The 21,005-nt window shown below is 39.2% G+C and overlaps 3 protein-coding genes across 4 annotated transcripts; 1 reads left to right on the top strand and 2 right to left on the bottom strand.

The window, feature by feature from the left end:
* Positions 1–4,402, top strand: pcid2 (PCI domain containing 2). Its single transcript, XM_085449532.1, has 15 exons — positions 1–111; positions 1,234–1,300; positions 1,383–1,472; positions 1,596–1,669; positions 1,755–1,820; positions 1,918–1,959; positions 2,042–2,096; positions 2,516–2,619; positions 2,737–2,812; positions 2,908–3,049; positions 3,154–3,254; positions 3,410–3,483; positions 3,561–3,686; positions 3,984–4,107; positions 4,201–4,402. The coding sequence occupies exons 2-15, from the start codon at positions 1,265–1,267 to the stop codon at positions 4,288–4,290; spliced, it is 1,200 nt and encodes a 399-aa protein (XP_085305658.1). The 5' UTR covers positions 1–111; positions 1,234–1,264; the 3' UTR covers positions 4,291–4,402.
* Positions 4,403–4,507: 105 nt separating this feature from the next.
* Positions 4,508–20,817, bottom strand: LOC146680736 (vitamin K-dependent protein Z-like). Of its 2 annotated transcripts, none has more exons than XM_085449530.1 (8): positions 20,701–20,817; positions 8,739–8,902; positions 8,334–8,358; positions 7,895–8,071; positions 7,645–7,776; positions 7,488–7,558; positions 7,278–7,410; positions 4,508–5,627 (listed from the first exon to the last, which is right to left on the bottom strand). In XM_085449530.1, exons 1-8 carry the CDS (start codon positions 20,780–20,782, stop codon positions 4,786–4,788), a joined length of 1,626 nt encoding a protein of 541 aa, XP_085305656.1. In that variant the 5' UTR covers positions 20,783–20,817; the 3' UTR covers positions 4,508–4,785. The 2 variants fall into 2 exon arrangements, with proteins under 2 accessions (XP_085305656.1, XP_085305655.1); XM_085449529.1 differs by lacking the exon at positions 20,701–20,817 and adding an exon at positions 10,933–11,059.
* LOC146680737 (coagulation factor X-like) lies at positions 13,754–18,194 on the bottom strand. The gene is made up of 5 exons (XM_085449534.1): positions 18,083–18,194; positions 17,655–17,935; positions 17,346–17,463; positions 16,468–16,655; positions 13,754–14,603 (listed from the first exon to the last, which is right to left on the bottom strand). The coding sequence occupies exons 1-5, from the start codon at positions 18,126–18,128 to the stop codon at positions 14,196–14,198; spliced, it is 1,041 nt and encodes a 346-aa protein (XP_085305660.1). The 5' UTR covers positions 18,129–18,194; the 3' UTR covers positions 13,754–14,195.
* Positions 20,818–21,005: the final 188 nt, after the last annotated feature.

The following is a 21,005-nucleotide window of genomic DNA, read 5'->3' as shown; positions in this document are numbered from 1 at the left end:
AAGTATGACCCCCCTCCCCAAAGACCCGGACGTTGTTGTGGTGTGCATCAGTTGAATGGACGCAAATAGTGGATTTGGGACTTATTTTCAGATTAAATTTTTGTTTTGAAGGTAGGTAGTTGTCTGTTGTTCGTTTTTATGTTTGTGTTGTTACTTGTTGTCTGTTATCAACCGGAAACTGCGATTAAACGTAGGATTTTAACCGGAAACGAAGGAATTAAAGCGAAAAGAGAGCTGCTGCCTGGTTGGAGTCAGTTTCACAGAGAAACCCGGCGAGAAATCCGCTTTTATTTAATTTATTAAGATCTTAATAAAATAAGATCGTAGACTTTCTGTTTCTGTGTCTTCATTTTTCTTTTTTAAATATAAAAATCAGCCTCCGATATTAAATTTAAGAGTGTTTGTGGATGCAGGTTGTAAAGAGGAGTTATCATAAGCTAATATGAAGTAAAAGAAAATAGTGACCATATAATGGTCACAAATCAAGGCGAGTGTTGTTGTGATTTGGCGCTATATAAATAAAATTGAATTGAATTGAAAATTTAATTGAATATTCTTATGTGCTCTATATTTAAACTGATTTAGACCCACCTGAACGTAAAACACGTGTTATAAAATAAATAAATCAAACAATTATTTATAAAAATATAAAAAAAAATAATGCTTGCGTTTATTTATCAAACGATTCTACAGAAAAAAATAAAACTGAATTATTCCTGATTTACATTAATGCAAACAAAGTAATTCAAGTCACTAGTGCTGGTCCCAGGCACTAGGAGTAAAAATCTTGACCAGCAAACATCATAAAGATAATAAGGAATGAGATTCTCATAACAGATTAGTGCAGGTAAAGGGAGAGATCTGAGAGAAGGAAGTTAGATACAATGTGTGTGCAAGTGAATAAGTGGAAAGGATACCAGGAGCGCCAGAGGTCAATCATGATGGGAATATATTAGGAAAGATTGTTGAATATGAAGAAGAGGAAGACCTCAGAGGAGAGTCTTGGATGTAGTGAAGGAGGATGCAGAGGGCTGGTGCGACAAAGGACGATGATCTGCTGTGGTGACTCTTACTGTGCTGAAGTTGAGGTTCACCCTTCAAGCAGCCAAACTGTGCAGCAATAATGTTTCTTTTGTGCTGGAGCTTTGAGATCATCACGTTTGTTTGTTTCATAACATGAATACATGAGTAACAGGAAAACTGAAGTGAAGTTAAACTGGTTTTTCTCTTCAGGTCCAGACAGCTGCTGGGTCAGCAGGCCTTCATGGCTCACATCACCATCAACCAGTACCTGCAGCAGGTAACCTCTGACCTTTAACTGTGTCTGAAATGTACATTTTTTATGTAATTTGGTTGGAATCTGTCTCATTTTCCTCCTGAAGGTTTACGAGGCCATCGACAACCGCGAGGGCTCCTTCTGTGCTGAGCTGCTGTCCTTCAAACACCCGCATGTTGCCAACCCCCGTCTCCAGGTTAGCCACTGCTGCCTCGCATAAACTCTGAATGTTGCTAGGACACAGCCTCACCTGTGTGTGTGTGTGTGTGTGTGTGTGTGTGTGTGTGTGTGTGTGTGTGTGTGTGTGTGTGTGTTACAGCTGGCGAGTCCAGAGGATAAGTGTCAGCAGGTTCTGGAGCCGCCGTACGATGAGATGGTCGCAGCTCACCTCAGGTGGGACCGACGGATCAGACGGTGATGCTTTAGTGGTGTTGTGAGGACATAAAGGTGAAAGAAAATGGCTGTGTGTGTGTTTCAGGTGTACCTACGCTGTAGCCAACCATGACTTTGTTGAAGCCTACAAGTTCCAGACGCTCGTTGTTCAATATCCTTCATAAAGTGACTTTTTGGTCTCTTAATCACACAATCTGACCTTCAGTAAATAATCACTAATCAGTCTGATCAGCTCCTTGACTCCTCACGTCCTTCTTGAAGGCCTTTCAGTCCCACAAAGAGGAGAACTGGTGAGTTCAGTTTCAAAGTAGCAGACTGAAGCTGATTCTAACGTGCTGCCTTTGAACGCACCATCACTGCCCTCTGTTTCAGGGCTCTGCCAGTGATGTTTGCTGTCACTCTGGACCTCCGGATATTCGCCAACAACGTAATGGCTTTTCTTTTATCTGTTCAGCAGTCAAATTCATCCATATATGTGTATTTATTTACAGTCCTGCACAAAAGTCTTGAGCCTCAACTCATTTCTTTAGATTTTGCAAATATTGACTTTCAGCCTTGTTAGATTTGTAACAACCCTGTGATTGCCTTATATGCTATATTTCCATGTATGCTTGCACTGGTTTCCCATTTTCCTAGCAAAATATATAAAGAAATGAGGAGTACTCAGTATTGTATTTATATTTATAGTAAGAAAACTAAAAAATGTAACCATTTTCCTCTATAAATGCAAATAAAACAGCTGACGTAAAGAAATTTGTATAGAGACAGGACCAGGAAATTACAGGTGAAAACCTTCAGGTGTGATTGAAAGTTATTGAAAGTGGGTTTTAATTTTATTGTGTCCAGGCGGAGCAGCAGCTACAGAAGAAGGGTAAAGGTCAGCCTAGCGAGATGTTGGAGAAAGCAGCAGAGCAGCTGATGAGCTGCTTCAGAGTTTGTGCCAGTGACAAGTCAGTAAATATACACGTCCTCTGTGTATGCGTTGATTATAATTCCCATTTTATGCACTATTATATTTCATGTTTAATGGACGTCCTTGTTAATATTGACATTTTCAATGTTGGTAGTCGTGCAGGTATTGAGGACTCAAAGAAGTGGGGGATGATGTTTCTGAGCAACCAGCTCTTCAAGATTTATTTCAAGGTCTAAACTCAATAATTAGTGACTGAAACACCCAGTTTATGAATCATCGATGGAGATTTGGTGATTGGTTATAGCTGCAGGTTTATGTGTTGCAGATCAATAAGCTGCACCTGTGCAAACCTCTGATTAGAGCCATTGATAGTTCCAACCTGAAGAATGACTACAGTCCAGCTCAGAAGGTCACCTACAAATACTACGTGGGCCGCAAAGCCATGTTCGACAGTGACTTCAAACTGGGTAACACTGCTACAGATATGGCGCAGTGTCGGCTTAAACATTATTTGAAATTGTTAAACGATTCAGGTTTGGAGTACAGTTAAAATCATTTTTTGTTTCTGTAGCCGAGGAGTTCTTGTCATACGCCTTTGATCACTGTCATCGATCCAGCCAGAAGAACAAGAGGATGATCCTCATTTACCTGCTGCCTGTCAAGATGTTGCTGGTAAGAAACTTTAGAACCTTTTTGGATTTGGTAAAATGGGTTTACACCAGTTTAGATCCTGATTAGAAAGTCCAGACCAGTTTACACTCAGGACTGTTGCATCATGGGAGCAGTGTAATGGTTCCCAGGGTAACTGGTTGTTGTTGGTGTTTCAGGGTCACATGCCAACTCATCAACTCCTTAGGAAGTATGACCTCATGCAGTTTTCTGATGTTACCAAAGCTGTGAGGTAAGGAGAGGGGCAGTGGCATTATCACAGGAAGTGACATCACGTCATGTGGGCTCACAGGTAAATGTTTGTGTCAGTGAAGGGAACTTACTGTTGCTGAATGAGGCTTTGTCCAAACACGAGACCTTCTTCATCCGCTGCGGGATCTTCCTCATCCTGGAGAAGCTGAAGATCATCACCTACAGGAACCTCTTCAAGAAAGTGTGAGTGGTTCAGTAGCTGTTTTACCAACACACACACAAACTGAAATGTAATCAAATTCTTTTTACATATTACTTTTTTTAATGTTTTTTTGTTTATGAAGATTGGTCCCTTCATTTTTGAGAGCATTTGGACCTCAAATTTAGCGCCTTGTTTAGGTGTTTTCCCTTGTTTGTGGATATTATTCAGATTTTATAGTTTTATTCTGTAATCTCAATCAAAAAAATGACTAACAGCAAATAATTTTCACTGTAATCTCCGAAAACATGAACCGTACCCTGACTGATTTCTGTCTGCAGGTATCTGCTGCTGAGGACTCACCAGCTGCCTCTGGAGGCCTTCCTGGTGGCTCTGAGGATGATGAAGGTGGAGGATGTCGACATCGACGAGGTGCAATGTATCCTGGCCAACCTCATTTACATGGTGAGGAAACTGGAACATAAAAAGCCACTTAGATTCAGGTGAACTGGCAAATAAACGCTGAGCTCTTCTTCTGTGTTTCCTGTCGTCTTCCAGGGTCACATCAAAGGCTACATCTCCCACCAGCACCAGAAGCTCGTGGTCAGCAAACAGAATCCCTTCCCTCCTCTGTCCTCTGTCTCATAGTCTATGAGACAATTCTACAGGGCTGCTTTCCTGGAAACCTTTTTCACTCAATTCATATTTCCTTTATTTTTTACTTTAAAAACATGTCGAATAAAACAGATGTTGGTTTGTAGAGCTTGTATCTGGTTATTACATTTGTTGCTATGAATTGTGGGTGTCAAAGGTTTTATTTTGAGCAGAACTGAACTTTTATCATCGCGAGATTAAGAGACTGGAATTTGTTTTTTCAAAAGCATTTTAATTTACACATTTCAAATACAAATATTATTCATGACTTAACGTTTGTGAAGTTCAGCAGCAGAAAGTTTCAATTTAGTGTTTTTGTTGTGACCATTTGGAAAAAAGAAACTGAAAGTAGGACAAGAGACTCATCGCAAAACTGATTTATGTTCAAAGTTTTCAGTCTTTAGGGAGGGCAGCTGTTAATAAGAAGAAAACAAAAAACGTTACAAGTGAACAAGAACAGGTGAATCGGTTTCAGATGGTGGCGATCTGTTAGCGAGCTTCTGGATATTGTCTCACTTGGGGAGTCATGGCTAACTTCTCGATCACCTCCAGCCTCATTCGGATCCAGCTCAGGTAACGAGACAGTTTGCTGAACACCAAACCACCGCCGCTGGCCTCACACTCAGACGGTGATGAGATTAGCAGCCCAGTCAGGAACACTGTGCCTTGCTCTACTGTGGCTACAGGCGACCCTGGCATCAGCCCGCCACATGGCCTGTTGCTGGTTTCTAAATTTGACCTGCTGACCCCATGCGAGGACTCAAAATTCAGAGCTTTTGAAGTGTGGTTGTAGCTTGCTGTTTTATTCAGCAGCCTGAGGTTAGTGTTTTTGTTTTGGGTTTGATTCTGGAGCCTATTCACCGTGCGCCCTTGAAGCCTTCCCTGGACTCCAATCTGGTTCCCTAAAGATCTGTTTTGATGCCTGTGGCCTCTCTTTGGAATCTCAAGGTGTACATTAGGGTGTCTCTGAGCTCCTGGGCTCTCTTGTGTTTCATTTTGGTACTTTAATGGTTCATTTTGCTTCCTCATGCAGAACATTTTGTTGCTTAGTGGATGTGGGATGTTCAGCTCACGGCGACAATCGTCCAGCGTCATATAGACCAGTTTCTGGTTCTTGCTGATTTCCCAACTCTCTGTAATCCCAGTCCTCCCAGAATGCATCAGGACATTCTCGCTGAAGTCTTTGGTGGGCAAACAGAGGTGGATGAGGCTGGGGCTAAAGGTCATGGAGTCAGCTAGCTCGAGGAGGACGAGGTCATTTTCATGGTGACCTTTATGATAACCGTTGTGAAGGTACATCGCTTTGACGGTGAAGAGCATCCTCTGTTTCTCTGGGAGACAAAGGAAATTAGTTAAGAAATGAATTGATCCACACTGTGGGAAATCAATATTTGGTCCCCTGCTGAATTTGTAACTTTGCTCACTTATCAAGAAAATAATAATTTTGCAATAACTTAATTTTAATGGATAGAGAAAGAACTGCATGATGTAAATGAAAAGTGTAGTGCACACCAGTGCCTTTTACTCAGCAGTGTGCACACAGCGCTCTGCAGCTCAAAAAATGAATTAATAACAGATAAACGTCTCAAAGTACAGCCACAGCCAAAGATTTTTATATGAATGAATGCAGCTGGTATGATGGTTAGAACTTTTGCATCACAGCAAAAAAGTCCTGAGTTCAACTGGCCGGGCCTCTCTGTGTGGAGTTTGTTTGGGGTCTCTCCAAGTACTCCGGGCTCCTCCCACAGACCAAAGACATGCAGCTAGTGGGGTTATGTTAACTGATTATTCAAAATTGCCCACAGGTGTGAATGTTAGTGTGAATGCTTGTGTGGCTCACTGTGTTAGCCCTGCGACAGACTGGCGACCTGTCCAGAGTGTACCCTGCCTTTCGCCCTATGGTAGCTGGGATAGCTGGTAGTCAACCATCAATTTCTGATGGACAGCTTTGGCTTTTGAAACCTTTTGAATCAATTTGTCTTCATCTGATCTGAAATATAGTTTCTAGAGTGAAACAAAGATGTAAAACCTGTCCATACACTGCATTAATTTGTCAGTATGTCAATGGCTTATTCAGGGTTTAATGTGTGTAAGGGCTAGTTCTTCCACTTTTTGGTTTGGGTTTAATATTGTCTTCAGTGATTTGAACATTTGATAGAACTGAATCCATGTTTTGTTTTGTTTTTTTTAATTGGGCAAATTGTCTGTGAGCACATCCTGTTTGCAGCCTGAAATATATATACAGTACAAATACTTCCAATACGTTTTTCTGACAATTTTTTACTTTCACTCCCTACAATTTTAACATCCAACTGATGTGTCAGGAGTTAAAGTGCGATTCTTTTCCCCACACTGAGCCAATTACAACTGATTTTAGGTTTCCCCACCTGGTTAATCTGAGTTTAATCCCTGACCATACTTTCCTTTTAAAGCCACCCTCTGCAATACATGCAACAGAAAATAGAAACATGTATTTTTACATTTTCCTCTGCTGATGTTGCACTTACATTTATTAGAATAAAAATTTAGACTAAAATAAAGTTTTTCTGGCCCTACTGACAATATTTTATTAATACTTTATTAAAGCACATGGTTCAGTGAGCTTTGCACAAAAGAACGCCCTCCAAAAAGCTACTTTTACTTTTTTTCTTAGAGTACATTTCAGAGCTGCCCCTTTTTCACTTTTACTTGATTAAAGAAGCTGAATCAATACTTCTACTTTTACATGAGTATTTTTCAACACTAGTGTTTGTACTTCTACTTAAGTACAGGATGTCTGTTCTTTTGCAAACTCTGACTAACAGAAGCTAATTTAAAAACAGTAAAATTTAAAATGTAATGACGTGACTTTTTTTAGATTTTTATTCTGAATGGATGAGAAATTGATGTCTATACGTCATCCTTTCTATATTTTAATTTAGTAGTAGTTATTATAGTGTTATCATGGTGTGATAACAATAATTGTGATAGCATTTTCTTACCAGCAAGCACATAGAGGTTGGAGGGTTTTGGTTCTGAGTCCTGATAGAGGCAGCGGGCAGAGGTAAGGATGGACCGCTGACCCAGCACCACACCACTGCACAACTTCTGCAGTGTGCTGTTCAGCAGAGACACCTGGTGGCAGTATACAGACAATTTATTTATTATTCTGGTTTTATTTAGACTGACACCACAGTACCAGAGGATCTTACCTGCCAGGGACAGTTACCATGGTGACACGTGGAAAGAGTTTCCTCAGGAAGTCTTCCACAGGGAAACTCGACTGTGGAAACAAAGACAACAATAAAACTTCATCTCACCAGTTTGAACTGGTCTCATAAAGTCTAGTGTTTTTTCGGAGCATCCAACCTTCTGGCAGACAGCTCCGTCCGTCACTGTGCAGCTTGAATCCAGACATGCAGGAGCATCGGAAGGACTCGTAGGTCACTGTGCATAGCTGATGACAAGCAGTCGGACTCTCAGTCGGACACTTAGATATCTCTAAGGTAGATTTGGAAAACAAATCATTTTTTTATACGTGATGGTCTGATATTTCTTAATTCCCATTAGTGCATCATGAGTTTTGATCTCCCGTCCTTTTACGGAGGTGTGGTCAGACCTGCTGTTTTGGTTTGCTGTGCTGTGGACGACCTTATAGTCTGTAATGGCTCATCCTGTACTTTCAATTCACAGACTGGACCGTAGTAAGGGGCGTTGCAGGAGCAGGTAAACCCCCGCACATTGTGAGTGCAGTTCCCTCCATTCAGACAGGGACTCTGCAAGCAGTGGTTTCCACCTCCAAAGACCAAAAACAGAAACTGCTAGTGTTTAGTAAACTAATAAATGTTTATATTTTTGCTGTGAAACTATTAAATCAAATATTTACATTTAAAATAATACATTTGATGACAGTAAATCAACAAAAATATTATTAAAATACATTCTAAACACATTTTAATTATCAAACTGCAGTTTCTAGTTGGAAAATAAATGTTTTTTTTTATTTATTTTATTTCATTAATTAATCAAATGTAGTTTAGCTGAAAGTAGATACTCACCAGAGTAAACAGCCCAGAATGTGATCTACACACAAACAAAAAACATTAGAATCCGAGAGGAATTAAGCAATGCTCTTTTTGTTTTGTTTTTTCTCCTTTTTCTATGTATGTTTAAAGATGATCATTAAACTAAATTTTCAAATATGACATAAACAGGCTCTGGATTAAGACGGCAGCTCTGGGTGCATCCCAAGGAGCAATTAAAAAGAAACAGAGAACATCAAATGTAACACAGACATAAAAAAAAATGCAAATCAAAAATGAGTAGGTGGTCTTTTAATGAGCCAGAACCCTAAAGAATCAGAACCTAAAACATATTGTTTTAGTCTGTGTTTACTGGAATCTAAAAGTAAAAACACAGGTGTAGAAATGAGTGCAAAAGCTCCCTTTTTTAATTTAACTAACCGTCCTTCGGGTGTCTTCAAAGTACTCGCGAGCCTCTTCAAAGTTGCACTGCTCCTCGTAGCACTCCCGCTCCAAGTTGCCCTGTAGGATCTCCTCTAAAATGAACGAGTTGGCCCGTTTAGGGCGCAGGAACACGGCGTGAGCCTCAGGAGCTGAACGAAACACTGAAAACACAAGAGCACTGAAAAGGCTGGAGGCTCCGATATGTTAGGTTACCGTGTCATAAATAATAAGGTGTCTGTTGCTGAAACAAAAAACAGTAACATTAAGAGGAAAACAAATAAATGATTTAGAAACTACGTGATGATTATGGATGTCATAGTTAATTTGCCCAATTTTGTCAGTTATTATGTGTTGGTATTCTTCTGTATTATGATTTATGTTCTGATTCTTTAGTTGTGCCGTTTTGACTATTATTATAGGTGTTGTTCAGTGTCAAGTTTGCATCTTGGTGATTTGTTTCTTGTTTCCTGTTTTACTTTGAAGGTCCACGTCTTATGTGCAGTGAGTCTAGTTGTGCTTCCCCCTGTCTCGTTAGGCCTAATTTCTCCCAGCTGTGTCTCCCTCCTGTTTCCTGTTTTGTGATTACTCCTCTGTGTATATAGGTCCTGTGTTTTCCTTTGCTCTCTGTTGTGCTGTACCCTCAGATTTGCCTGTGTTCTAGTTATAGCTTTCACGGTTTGGCTTCTGTTTCATGCCAGCAACAAAGCTGAGGTTTTTGTGTTTGCCATTTTGTTTCCACGAGTCCTGCTCTTGGGTCCTCATCCCTGCCTGCTGCACACAGAGCCCTGGCAGTCTCAGCTTCTTTAGCTGAGGGTAAAACAGTTTGATGAGCATAAAAGTTGATGGAAATGTGATTTCCAAAGGCTATTACATGTAGACTTCAGCTAATAACTAATAGAGTTTCAGGGGAGAACAAAAAATAAGAAAATCGTCAGGTCATGTCCGTAAGAAATAGGAAAAACGGGCCTCTGGATGTCTGGAGTTTTGATCTCCTCCACACCTGCTTCACGCCCTGGAGGACGGGGCTGTGGCCCCCCCACACCCTCTAGCAGATTATTACATGAAGGAACCTTTTAAAAAACAAAAAACAAGCGCGTCCATGCTCACAGGTGTACACACGGGTGATCACACCCACAAACTACACCCTTTTTGGCTCCTACCTCAAAGCACACTGTGTTCTGTTGATCTTATGTGCTGCACAATAATGTTTAACATTTAGTATTTACTGTCATATTCCCATATATCATTGTGATGTTGTTTATTCTATTACTCTTGTTCTCTTCTGCTTGCTTTCTTTTTTCTTTCTCAGCAGGTGATCCAGGTGATTGATATATGCATTTTTTTTCTCTGCCCGTTCTGTTGGTTTTTGTCTTTTGCCCTTCTCCCCCGTCCCTCTTCTCAGCTGTTTCTCTTTCCCTCTTTCTTTCTCCCCTTCTTTCCCCCAGTCAAGTCTGTCCCGTATTCAATAAGTGAAAATAAAATAAACAATAAAAGGTGAATCAAATGGACCATTACGGCAAGGCTGGGATGGTCAATTTGGTAAAGTAAATCCGTTGGGCATCTTTCTTTGCCTTTAGACAACAATTCTGATGGCAAAAGAGCCAAACGGGACAGGCCGAAAAAAAAAAAAAAAAAAAAAAAAAAAGAAATAGGAAAAACGTCATGCATCTGAATATGAATAGTGTGCCAGAATCAGTCAGGGTTTGGCCTTCCCAGAGCCCGGACCTCAACATTATTGAAGCAGTGTGGGACCATGTTGACAGAGAACAGAGCAAAAGGCAGAAACATCCAAAGTAGAGCTTTTAATGTCCTTTGAGAAAACTGGAGAACTATTCCTGAAGATGACTTAAAGGGAAGACAAGAAAGCTGCCGAAGAGAGTTCAGACTGTGCTGAAGAATGAATGTTCTTGTTATAATTGTAAAAGTCACAATATTAATGGATTCTTTTATATTATTTAAGGTAGTACCTATATTCTATATTTTTAACCATTAAGTAACCAAAGTTATAATAATAATGTAGCAAGCTGTCATTGTGACACGATTAGAGCTAATTGTGTCATGACTGTACTGACAGTAAAAATGTTGTTAAATTCTGTGCCAACTTGGAGTATTTTTATACCACTTGAATGTTTTTGTCAATCAACTAAGGAACAACAATAACACAGCAACAGGTCAAAGGTCACTCTCTTACCTTTTCCTTGACTGGAGACCTGAAGGAAACATTGAAGAAGGCAGAACAGGAGGAGAGACGCTGACATGATGCTGACCGCCATGACACTGACTGCACTGCTGACACACACACACACACAAACACACACGTCTGCACACACATATATACACACTAGTGACTCACAACAGCAGTACAAACCTCACAGAAATTGTATCATGTTTTTAACAGTCTGTTAAACGGAGTTCATTTATATCTGTCCTGAAATAAACTAAGATGTCTGTCTGGTCCCAGGTCATTTTACTGGTGTGCTTTTTTATGTACAGATAAATATCCAGTCATTATAAAACTATTTGTTTTTTTTATTCACATGATTCTCTAAAGAGTTAAAAGACAGCACAAGTTTCACTAAACGCTCTGTTCTTGACGTGGACTCTGGCCTTTCTGTTCAAACCACACAAAACAAACTAAAGGTCCGACCTCTGAACGATCAACAGGTCTGTTTGCCTGAGGTAAACGAGGATAGATTTCATCACAAATGTTTATCATCTAGTATATCTGGTACATCTGGTAATAAGTTTATAAGGGTTACAACTTAAAATTTTATTCAAGAAAATAACAGTTTTCCTCAGCAAAAACACCAATGTTATCGAAAATAAACTAGCTTTTTATGACATTTGCAACTTCATTTTCCTCCAGCAGAGTCACTGGAGAGATCTTTAAATTTCTATTTAGGACATAACAGTTAAGTTTAAGCAATTTGATCTTGTTACTTACCATCTAGTAATGCTTGTTTTGTTAGAGTAGTGATTACTTGAAAAGTAAAAACATGTATCAGTTCAATTCTGTTTATCTTTATAGTGCAAAATCCCAACAGTTATCGCAAGGCACTAGTAAGGTAAAGACCAGACCCTACAATAACACAGAGAAAACCCAACATTTCAAAAGCCTCCTTTAAGCAAACACTTGGCAACAGTGGAAAGGAAAAACTCTCTTTTAACAGGAGGAAAACATCTGTTTAACCAGTTGGGCATGAGAGGAGGGAGACAGAACAAAAAGAAACACTAAGGTAGAAAGCCAGAGTTTAAGAATAACTAATGATTAAATGCAAAGTGTATAATGTGCAAAATGAGTGAAAATGATGAGTGAAGAAAAAATAGTGCATCATAGGAAGCCCCCAGCTCACTCAGGGTCACCCGATCCAACCATAACCTTCGTCAAATACTAAAGTTTTAAGCCTAATCTTTAAAATAGAGATAGTGTCTGTCTCCTGAATCCAAACTGGAAGCTGTTCCACGGAAGAGGGGCCTAAAAACTGAAGACCCTGCCTCCATTTATATTTTTAAATATCCCAGGGACCACAAGTAAGCATGCAGTCTGCTATCTAGGTGCTTTAATGGAGTGATAGGGTGCTATGAGGTAATTAAGATAAGATGGGGCCTGAACTGATGAGCTAGTTCTCCAAAAGTTGATTCTGGTCATCTGGATGTATTTTCAGTGGAAGAACCATTTCATCACTCATCCAAGTGACTTCTTCAGTCTCAGCTGACTGCAGGCTGAAATCACAGCATTGTAAGATGGCAAAAGATGTACCCTTAGGCCCCCTCCTCGATTCAGAGATAGTCTTTCCTTTTTCTTTCGCCATCTTACAATGCTGTGATTGCAGCCATTCCCCAACTCTCTGTGAATGGTACTCATGGCCATTGATCAGTGGGCTTTGATCAGTGGTTGTTGATCAATGGTCATGAGAATTTGTATAATTATGATGAAGGAACTAACCTCCCAGCTCATTGTTCTCTCACTGGTTCTCTCATTATGCAAATGTACTGTTTATAAGATTTGGGGAAACCTGTAGTCAGCTGAGACTGAAGAAGTCACTTGGATGAGTGACAAAACGTTTCTCCTACTGAAAACACTACATCCAGATCAACAGAATCAACTTTTGGAAATTTACTTACCTGGATGATTGAGCATGGATCAAGATGATCAGCTAGTTTTTCAGCATTACTCTGAGACACGATGTTTTTAATTTTAGAGATGTTGCGCAAATGAAAGAAAGCAGCCCGACATTTTTGTTCAATATGCGCTTTTAAGAACATATTCTGATCAAAAACAACTCCAAGATTCCTCACAGTGTAACTGGAGGCCAAGGTAATTCCATTCAGAGTAAGTATCTGAGGACATATCATATTTCTAATATTTATACAGTTACCTCAGTTTCATTTGAATTTAGAAGCAGAAAAATGAGGTCATTCAGTAACTAATTTTTGTGTGTTATCTGGCTTCGTGGATAGTTGAGTATCATCTGCATAACAGTGAAAATGTATGCTATGCCTTCTAATGATATTTCCTAAGAGGGAGCATGTATAATGTGAAAAGAACTGGTTCTACCACGGAACCCTGTGGAACTCCATAATTATCCTCAGTGTGTTAAGAGGACTCTTCATTTACATGAAAAAAAAATGAATGAGATGAGTCCACTGTCAGAGGCCATAGAGTTTTGTAACAAGTCACCAAAGCTGTTTCTTTACTCTGAAACCTGACCGAAACTCTTCAGATAAACTCTTTCTCTACAGAAGATTTTTTGTGCTGTTTTATAACAAGTCTTTCAAGATGTTTGGAGATGAAAGGAAGGTTGGAAAATAGCCCATAATTATGTAGGACAGCCAGATCTTTTTTGTTTGCTTTACTCAGAAAAACAAAAAGAAACAAAAAGTGTGATTTTAAGAGGACATCACACTTCAAACTATTGCTATATTATTGTTACATTGCTGGAAGTTTTTTCAAATTCAGCTCAAAAGCTCATTTCTGTCAGCAACTCATAAAGAATACATGGACACAGACATGCTTTCCATTCTCACTTTAATCATACTGACCAACAAAATTATTAAATCAAGTTTCAGTGGATATGGCATGTTAGTGACAGTTTGTCCCTTTAATGGAATCAGTCTGAACAGAAAGAGTTAAACAGGAATCTGTGAAAAAACTGGAACATCAAACGGAGATCAAGACCATACAAAGCCAAAAGTGAGGGAAGGTTGGACAGAAATTCATCTCAAGTCATGAATTTGAAACAAAAACAAAATATTGATGATACATAAACCAAATTAAAAATATAAAAGTTCCAGGAGTAGTACCCTGAGGAACCTCATAAACAATTATTGACTCTAATTCTCTCTGTCACAGGTGGGACTTGTAGCTCTTTTCTTACAAGGATAAACATTGTTTCTCTGAAGGGATTACATGAGAGGCATAACTGTGAGTGTTGGTGGATGTTTACACATGTTTTACAGATAAAGCCTTTTTATTGCAAGATGCTGACTGCTGCCATTTGTGCCACTGTGCACCAGCTTCTTGATACCCTCATGGATCCATCGAATGTACCTGGACACCTGGGTGTAGAAGTTATACTTGCCCTTGCGTTCGCAGCCTTCGCCCCAACTCACAATGCCAGTGATGAAGTGGGTGTCATTATAACGTGTGATGTGTGGCCCACCACCATCACCTTGGCAAGCATCCCTAGATTTGTAGCCAGCACAGAACATGCCATTAGTGACTAGAAACCGAGTGGAATTGATGCAGGTTTGACGGTCCACATGGGTTACAATGAGGCGCTTCATGATCATGGATGGAATCTGAGCCTCCCCAAGACGTCCAAAACCACTGACCACAGCTACTGGCTCCCGCATCAGGACCTGAGATTAAAGGTAACAAATTTATCCAGAGTGGCAGCTGTCTGTTTCTGATCCTGCATTTCTTTTATTTTGTCGTGTAAACATGGCATAACTACAGCTATGTAGTAACTACAGGTCTTCAACTGGAGTAGACACCCAGATAATTAAATGTTTAAGCTTAATTTGTGGAAAACACAAAGGCCTTCTTTTAAGGTAGATAAAATAGAGCGACTGCTCTAGCTTGTGGGAAAGTCAACCCTCAAAGTATTTGACCATTGGCCAAGAAGAAATCAGATTTAGGAACCAACTACTTACAGATGTGGGATTTGCACTGTAGCATTTAAAGATTCTGTGGTGTTTCAAAGGTGCAACATACAATAAATGACATGTTTATATTCAACTGTTTGCCCGTCCCTGATTTTTTTTATTTATTGTTGGATCTTGTGTAGCACTTCTTGTGAGGGTGATATATAAACTAAATTTTACTTACTGACTTTTTTTTTAAAACCTTCTTGCACATTTGTCACATTCACATGTTTTAGATCATCAAGCAAATGTTAATATTAGTCAGATAGTTTTTAAATGATGATTTCATTTAAGAGAGTAGAAAAAAGCTATCCCAACCAATCTGACTCCCAAATGAATAACTGGATGTTCCATCCTTGGCAGCAAGAACTGTGAACAAACATTTGTGAAAAATGACAAAGGAGTTTTTCATATCACTGTGGAGAAATATTGTGTCACTCTTCTTTGCAGAATGGTTTTCAATCGCAAAGACTCAATTTATCTCAGATCTGGTGTCCACAATTACCCACAAGAATTAAAAAAAAAAAAAAAAAAGGTTTTTAACCCTTTCATGCATAGTGGTCACTACAGCGGACAACTATTCAAAGGCTGTTTTCTTGCATTTGTGTCAGTGTTCATGGTATACTTGCACTTAAAACATTACATTGGACACTGATGTGTCACTCCATACCCTGCCACCCACTGGTCCCTTAATGTTACTATAGATGTATGACGTGTTTCACTGAAATCATTGTTATTTAACCCTGTCATGCATGAATTATGACAACTTTGATCAGGATTTTTTTCTCAAGTGTTTTTATTCATCTTTTCATGGCTAAAGATAAATACTTAAGAAAAAAAAATCCAGATTGCGCTTGTCATAATTAATGCATGAAAGGTTAATCATGTTATCAGTCCATGTATAATGCTGGAGCAGTACCTGCACTAAGTATGTGTGATGATTTTGGGGGCATTTTTTACTGACAAAGTTTCAGCCATTAAGTCTTGTCTTGTTATCTATTGCCTCAGACCACGTTGTTCCTCTGACAAACTTTGATAAATTAACATTAGAAGCAATCTGAGCACTCCACCCTTTACATTGATGGGAAGGAGGTAGAAAGGGTAGAAAGGTTTACCCAATTACCCCAGAGACTGCTAGTAAACTACTACCGCTCCACCATCTAGAGCCTTCTGACCTACTGCTGTACACGCTGGTTTAACTGCTGTACTGTGGGGGACAAGAGGAAACTGCAGCGGCCGGCGGGTGGTGAGGGCAGCAGAGCAGGCAATTGGCACTTCACTAACCCCCCTCAGGGAAAATTATACTGGCAGATTTCAGTAGAAATCCAGTATCATCATCAAGGACTCCTCGCACCCTGGACACAGTGTTACTGTGCAGATACTTACGTTATTGCGTATTACACACATTCACTGAGTAGGTGCCCTTAAACTTACGTCTATTTATATCTTCTTCTCATATCCTAAAACAATCTCAATGTAAATCTACATGATGCCAACAGAGATAACACAAACTGTGTTTCATCGTCTTGTAACAGTGACAATAAAGATCTATTCTATTGACACTAGCTTAAAGTTTCACCTTTTTGGCAAAGTCTTGCTCAGGAATGCAGACTGGCAGGATGAACCTCGTGAACTTGATAGGTGTAGCCAGTTTGATGAGTGCAATGTCATTATCGTAGGTTTGCTCATTGTAGTTTCTGTGGGCGAGGACTGCTTCCACTTTGTGGTCAACTTCAGTACCTTCATTCACTGACCTGTCAAACTCACCTGAGTGCAGAGAAACAAACAAAACACTTTAATTACAACAGTCAAAACAAAAATGAATACATATATGACACCTACAAATCTGTGGTCACATCTGTAATCTGTTTTTCCGAATTTACTGATGTAATAGGACTTGTTTTATTGCAGTCTGGCACTGATTTTTAGTTGGGGCTATGGAGCTGTTATTGCATGATTTTGCCAGAAGGGGGACGTAGCATTGAGTGCGATAGGCTGCTGCAATGCTCCCATACTTCAGACAAGGAAAATTCTCCAGACAGAAAAGCCGATATCATAAAGCATGTAATAGACACGCCAGTCCATCGTGTCCAGCCTGGTTCTGCCAGAAGTTTCTTCCTGTTAAAAGGGAGTTTTTCCTTCTCAGTGTCGCCAAAGTGCTTGCTCAGGGGGTCATATGATTGTTGGGTTTTTCTATGTATGCATTATTGTAGGGTCTGCCTTACAATATAAAGCGTCTTGAGGTGACTGTTGTTGTGATTTGGCGCTGCATAAATAAACTTGAATTGAATTGGACCTGTGCCAAAGAAATTACAGAAAATATTTATATAAAAGATTTATAAATTCTTATTAGGCAGACAGTCATCATTAAAATAAAACTTAAGCAGGTATTTTTGAATCTGAATGTGATGACCTAGAATTGTATGTGAAGGTTTGTAATTGGCTCATCAGACCTACCGAGCCTGACGTTGAAGTCATCTGACTGGTTTACACAGCTGGCAGCTGTCAGGATGATGTTTTCATTGAGTATTGTTCCTCCACAAAGAACTATTTCATTTTCATTGAAAAGGAGGGCCTAAGATATGAAAACAAACCATGCAAAATGAGACTGTTAAACCTGTCCAGAGTTGGAAGATGTGTGAGGATGACAAGCAATTCTATGAACTCTGTTAAAAAACAAAAAACTCACTTGAGAGTGATAGTCTGTATCTGATCAATGTTTTTAATGCAGCTTCATGTTGTGGGTATGTTCATGTGTGTCTCTACCTGCCATGGACATTCTCCTGGTGGGCAATACCCTGACTGGCGATATGACTCATCTTCTATTTCAGACTCAATCAGACTTTCCAAAGTTGTCCAGGTCTTTGCTGGAATTTGGGTTCTGTTTTCAGCCACTAAATCGGACATTAAATCAGCATCCTGGATCGGCTCTGTGGAGTTTACACTGGTGTTAAGTGCAGTTATATTCCCCTCCATTGTTTTTGTCTGATGGTCCCTCAAAACTGTCTGCAGCCCTTTGGGGAGGATGAAACCACATCTGATGGTCTCTGCAAGAGTTTTATATAAATTAGACGTTGGATTTTGTCACCAGAAAGTTTAGTTTCACTTTTTATAGTTTCTAATGTCTGATCTGTGATGTATTTCACTGCTCTGCTATCAGAGTAAAAGACCAGGTAGATTCTTAAGACTCTCACCATTGAAATGGCAGGATTTTTTTATCAGATGCCAGGAAGTACCCATCAGCACAGGAGCACTGAACACTTCCCTGGATCACATTGCAGAAATGTTCACAGCCGCCATTTTTGTTCTTACAGAGCTGAGGAAGAACTGCAAATACACAGACACTGTTAGGATTCTGCACTCCTCCTTGTGTGTGGCAGTTAAAGTGTTAACAATTCAGAGAGACTGTAGTTATGCTTAGCATCTGAACAAGCACCACATCACCAGTATCCCAGCTAGGATTAATCCTAGATACATATCTCTTTTCATGTACAATTTTCACCTATTTGAAAAACGTTACTGTGATTTCTGTCCAGTTTTGAAGACAGTTGGAGAAACTATACCAGAGCAAGGCTCTAGGCCCAGATAACATCAGCCCCAGTATTCTGAGGACCTGTGGTAGCTAAGTGTGTTACCGAGTCAAATTTATAACCTGAAACTGAAGCAGCAGGAAACAAATCCCATGTGATTCCTGTACTGAAGGAGCTTGTACTCTTTGTTATTGTGGGTCCTTTACCTTACAATATAAAGTGCATTGAGGCAACTGATGTTGCTATTTGGTACTATATGAATTGAAAGAAAAAAAGAAAAATTGGTACTGTCAGAGCTATCATGAAGGTAAGACTAGTCTAAACATCTGTTGACCCTCTGCAGTTTGTATACAGATCCAGTCAGATTGTCTGTCTGGTTGACGCTATCTACGCAAGTATTAATTGTATAAATGATGACTGTTACATGCGTATATTTGTTGTTTAAAATCCACGTTTTATAATTTAGTAATTAAATTACTTGGAACAAACAAAACTCTGGAGTTTACCACTTGGAAAGCCTATCGTTTTAGTTTAGTTTTAGGTTTGTTTTTCTTCATTTCTTTTCATTTGGCTTCTTATTTTTTTTTTCATTAATTAAGCAGATGTAGCTGAACATATAGTAGCTGATGTGAAATAAAACTCACCAGAGTAAACAGCCCAGAAGGTTTTCTACACACAAAAAAACAACAGTTAGAATTCAGGAGTCATTAAACAGGACTCTTTATTGTTTTTTCTGGGTTTTTTTCTAACATTTAAATGTAAAAAACAAACATAAAAGCTCAGACTTGAGTCTGCAACTGAATTTCTAACTGTGTATCACGCACTCTAGTGGAATCTAAGAATGAAAATGCAGGTGTAGAAATGAGCTGAGTAGCTCCTTTTTAAATTTAACCAACTGTCTTCTGGGTGTCTTCAAAGTACTCGCGAGCCTCTTCAAAGTCGCACTGTTCCTCGTAGCACTCCCGCTCCAGGTTCCCCTGTCTGAACTCTTCCATAAATGTATTGGCCCGTTTGGGCCGCAGGAACACGGTGTTGGCCTCGGGAGCTGAACGAAACACTAAAAACACAAAAGTGTGAATTTACAGGTTGTTTCCTGTGGCACATTTAGTCACAACTGGAAGAACTGAGCAACTGAAAAACTGGAGGCTCTGCCATGTTAGGTTAACACATAATGAATAACTAAAACTAACTGAAGTGTTAAAAAGTTAACAGAGGATAAAAAATTAAATAATCAGTCATTTAATTTCTACTGGTGCTTTGACAGCTTTGATTATAGCTGTTATATATTCATTTTTGTCTACAGTACTTTTTCAAAAATCTTAAGCCACGCCTCTGCTTACCCACCAATGGCTCTGTCCTCCACTGCAAGATAACAATCTGCAACTCACCTTGACCTGTGCGGTCCCCAGTCATCCTCCTAGCCTCCCCATGGTATCATACAAACTCTAATAAAAGACTTAAAGCAAACCATTCCCTTTGGTCCAAGTTTGGCTTTTGCTCTTGAGACAGTTTATCAACAGTTGCACTGTTTAGTGGCATGACATGATCTATAGAAAATGCCAAAGATAACACAGTTTGACAGACATAAAATAGTATTATAGCACCAATGAGGTGATTCCCAAACAGCTATTAGCTCTTCAAATGTATTCTTAAAAAATGAAGACTGAACAGTGAAGGCCCAAATAAGATGTGGCAAATTTTAAAGAAATTACAAGAAAGCTGCCCAAGAGAGTTCAGACTGTGCTGAAGAATTTTACAATTCATAAAACGTGTGTTTGCACATGTAAATAAATTTGCTTACAAAGTGTAAAGAAATGAGCGGAAGTCTTTTTTGCACATTAGTGTACAAATTCATGAAGTCACTGTTTAAATGTGATTTGAATTAAGAAGATTAGACGTCATGATGTTAATGGATTAATTTATACTTTTAGTATAATTTAAATAAAATTTAATAATTGAATTTAATAACTATTTAATCATTATGTTTAAGGCTGCATTGGAGGTTACAATTTTTGTGTGTAATATTTTACTTAGCCATCCCCATTGTTTGTTTGTTTTTAACCACTAAGTTACTATAGAGATAATGATGCTATTTTGACACTGACTAAATATTGTCTGTTTGTTATAACCTATAACATTGGACACACAGCAATTTTTCTAATTATCACTACTGTAGTAACAGTAGCTGTAGTAACAGCAGGTTTTTATGCCACTTGAATATTTTTGTCAGTCAACTAAGGAACAACAATAACACAGCAACAGGTCAAAGGTCACTCTCTTACCTTTTCCTTGACTGAAGACCTGAAGGAAACATTGAAGAAGGCAGAACAGGAGAAGAGACGCAGACATGATGCTGACCGCCATGACACTGACTGCACTGCTGACACACACACACACGTCTGCACACACACACATACACACTAGTGACTCACAACAGCAGTATAAACCTCAGATATTGTATCATGTTTTTAACAGTCTGTTAAATGGAGTTCATTTATAACTGGCCTGAAATAAAGATGTCAGTCTGGTCCCAGGTTATTTTACTGGTGTGCATTTTTGTGTACATATAAACATCCAGTCCTTATAA

This window comes from Copadichromis virginalis, linkage group LG23 (assembly GCF_057382275.1).
Source record: "Copadichromis virginalis isolate Kocher_CV1m ecotype Utaka linkage group LG23, C_Virginalis_male_GT1.1, whole genome shotgun sequence".
In the NCBI taxonomy this organism is placed as follows: domain Eukaryota; kingdom Metazoa; phylum Chordata; class Actinopteri; order Cichliformes; family Cichlidae; genus Copadichromis; species Copadichromis virginalis.
This window is presented reverse-complemented; position numbering and strand designations above follow the sequence as displayed.

Coding starts and splice junctions, on each gene's coding strand:
- LOC146680736 (XM_085449530.1), bottom strand. CDS start 20,782: ATGGCGGTCAGCATCATGTCTGCGTCTCTTCTCCTGTTCTGCCTTCTT. Junction 8,072..8,333: donor ATTCTGGGCTGTTTACTCTG/GTGAGTATCTAC, acceptor TGGTCTTTGGAG/GTGGAAACCACTGCTTGCAG. Junction 7,777..7,894: donor ACAGCAAACCAAAACAGCAG/GTCTGACCACAC, acceptor AATCTACCTTAG/AGATATCTAAGTGTCCGACT.
- pcid2 (XM_085449532.1), top strand. CDS start 1,265: ATGGCTCACATCACCATCAACCAGTACCTGCAGCAG. Junction 1,301..1,382: donor TCAACCAGTACCTGCAGCAG/GTAACCTCTGAC, acceptor TTCCTCCTGAAG/GTTTACGAGGCCATCGACAA. Junction 1,473..1,595: donor TTGCCAACCCCCGTCTCCAG/GTTAGCCACTGC, acceptor TGTGTGTTACAG/CTGGCGAGTCCAGAGGATAA.
- LOC146680737 (XM_085449534.1), bottom strand. CDS start 18,128: ATGGGTACTTCCTGGCATCTGATAAAAAAATCCTGCCATTTCAATG. Junction 17,936..18,082: donor AAAATCCTGCCATTTCAATG/GTGAGAGTCTTA, acceptor AAACTCTTGCAG/AGACCATCAGATGTGGTTTC. Junction 14,604..16,467: donor AGCAAGACTTTGCCAAAAAG/GTGAAACTTTAA, acceptor CTTTAATCTCAG/GTCCTGATGCGGGAGCCAGT.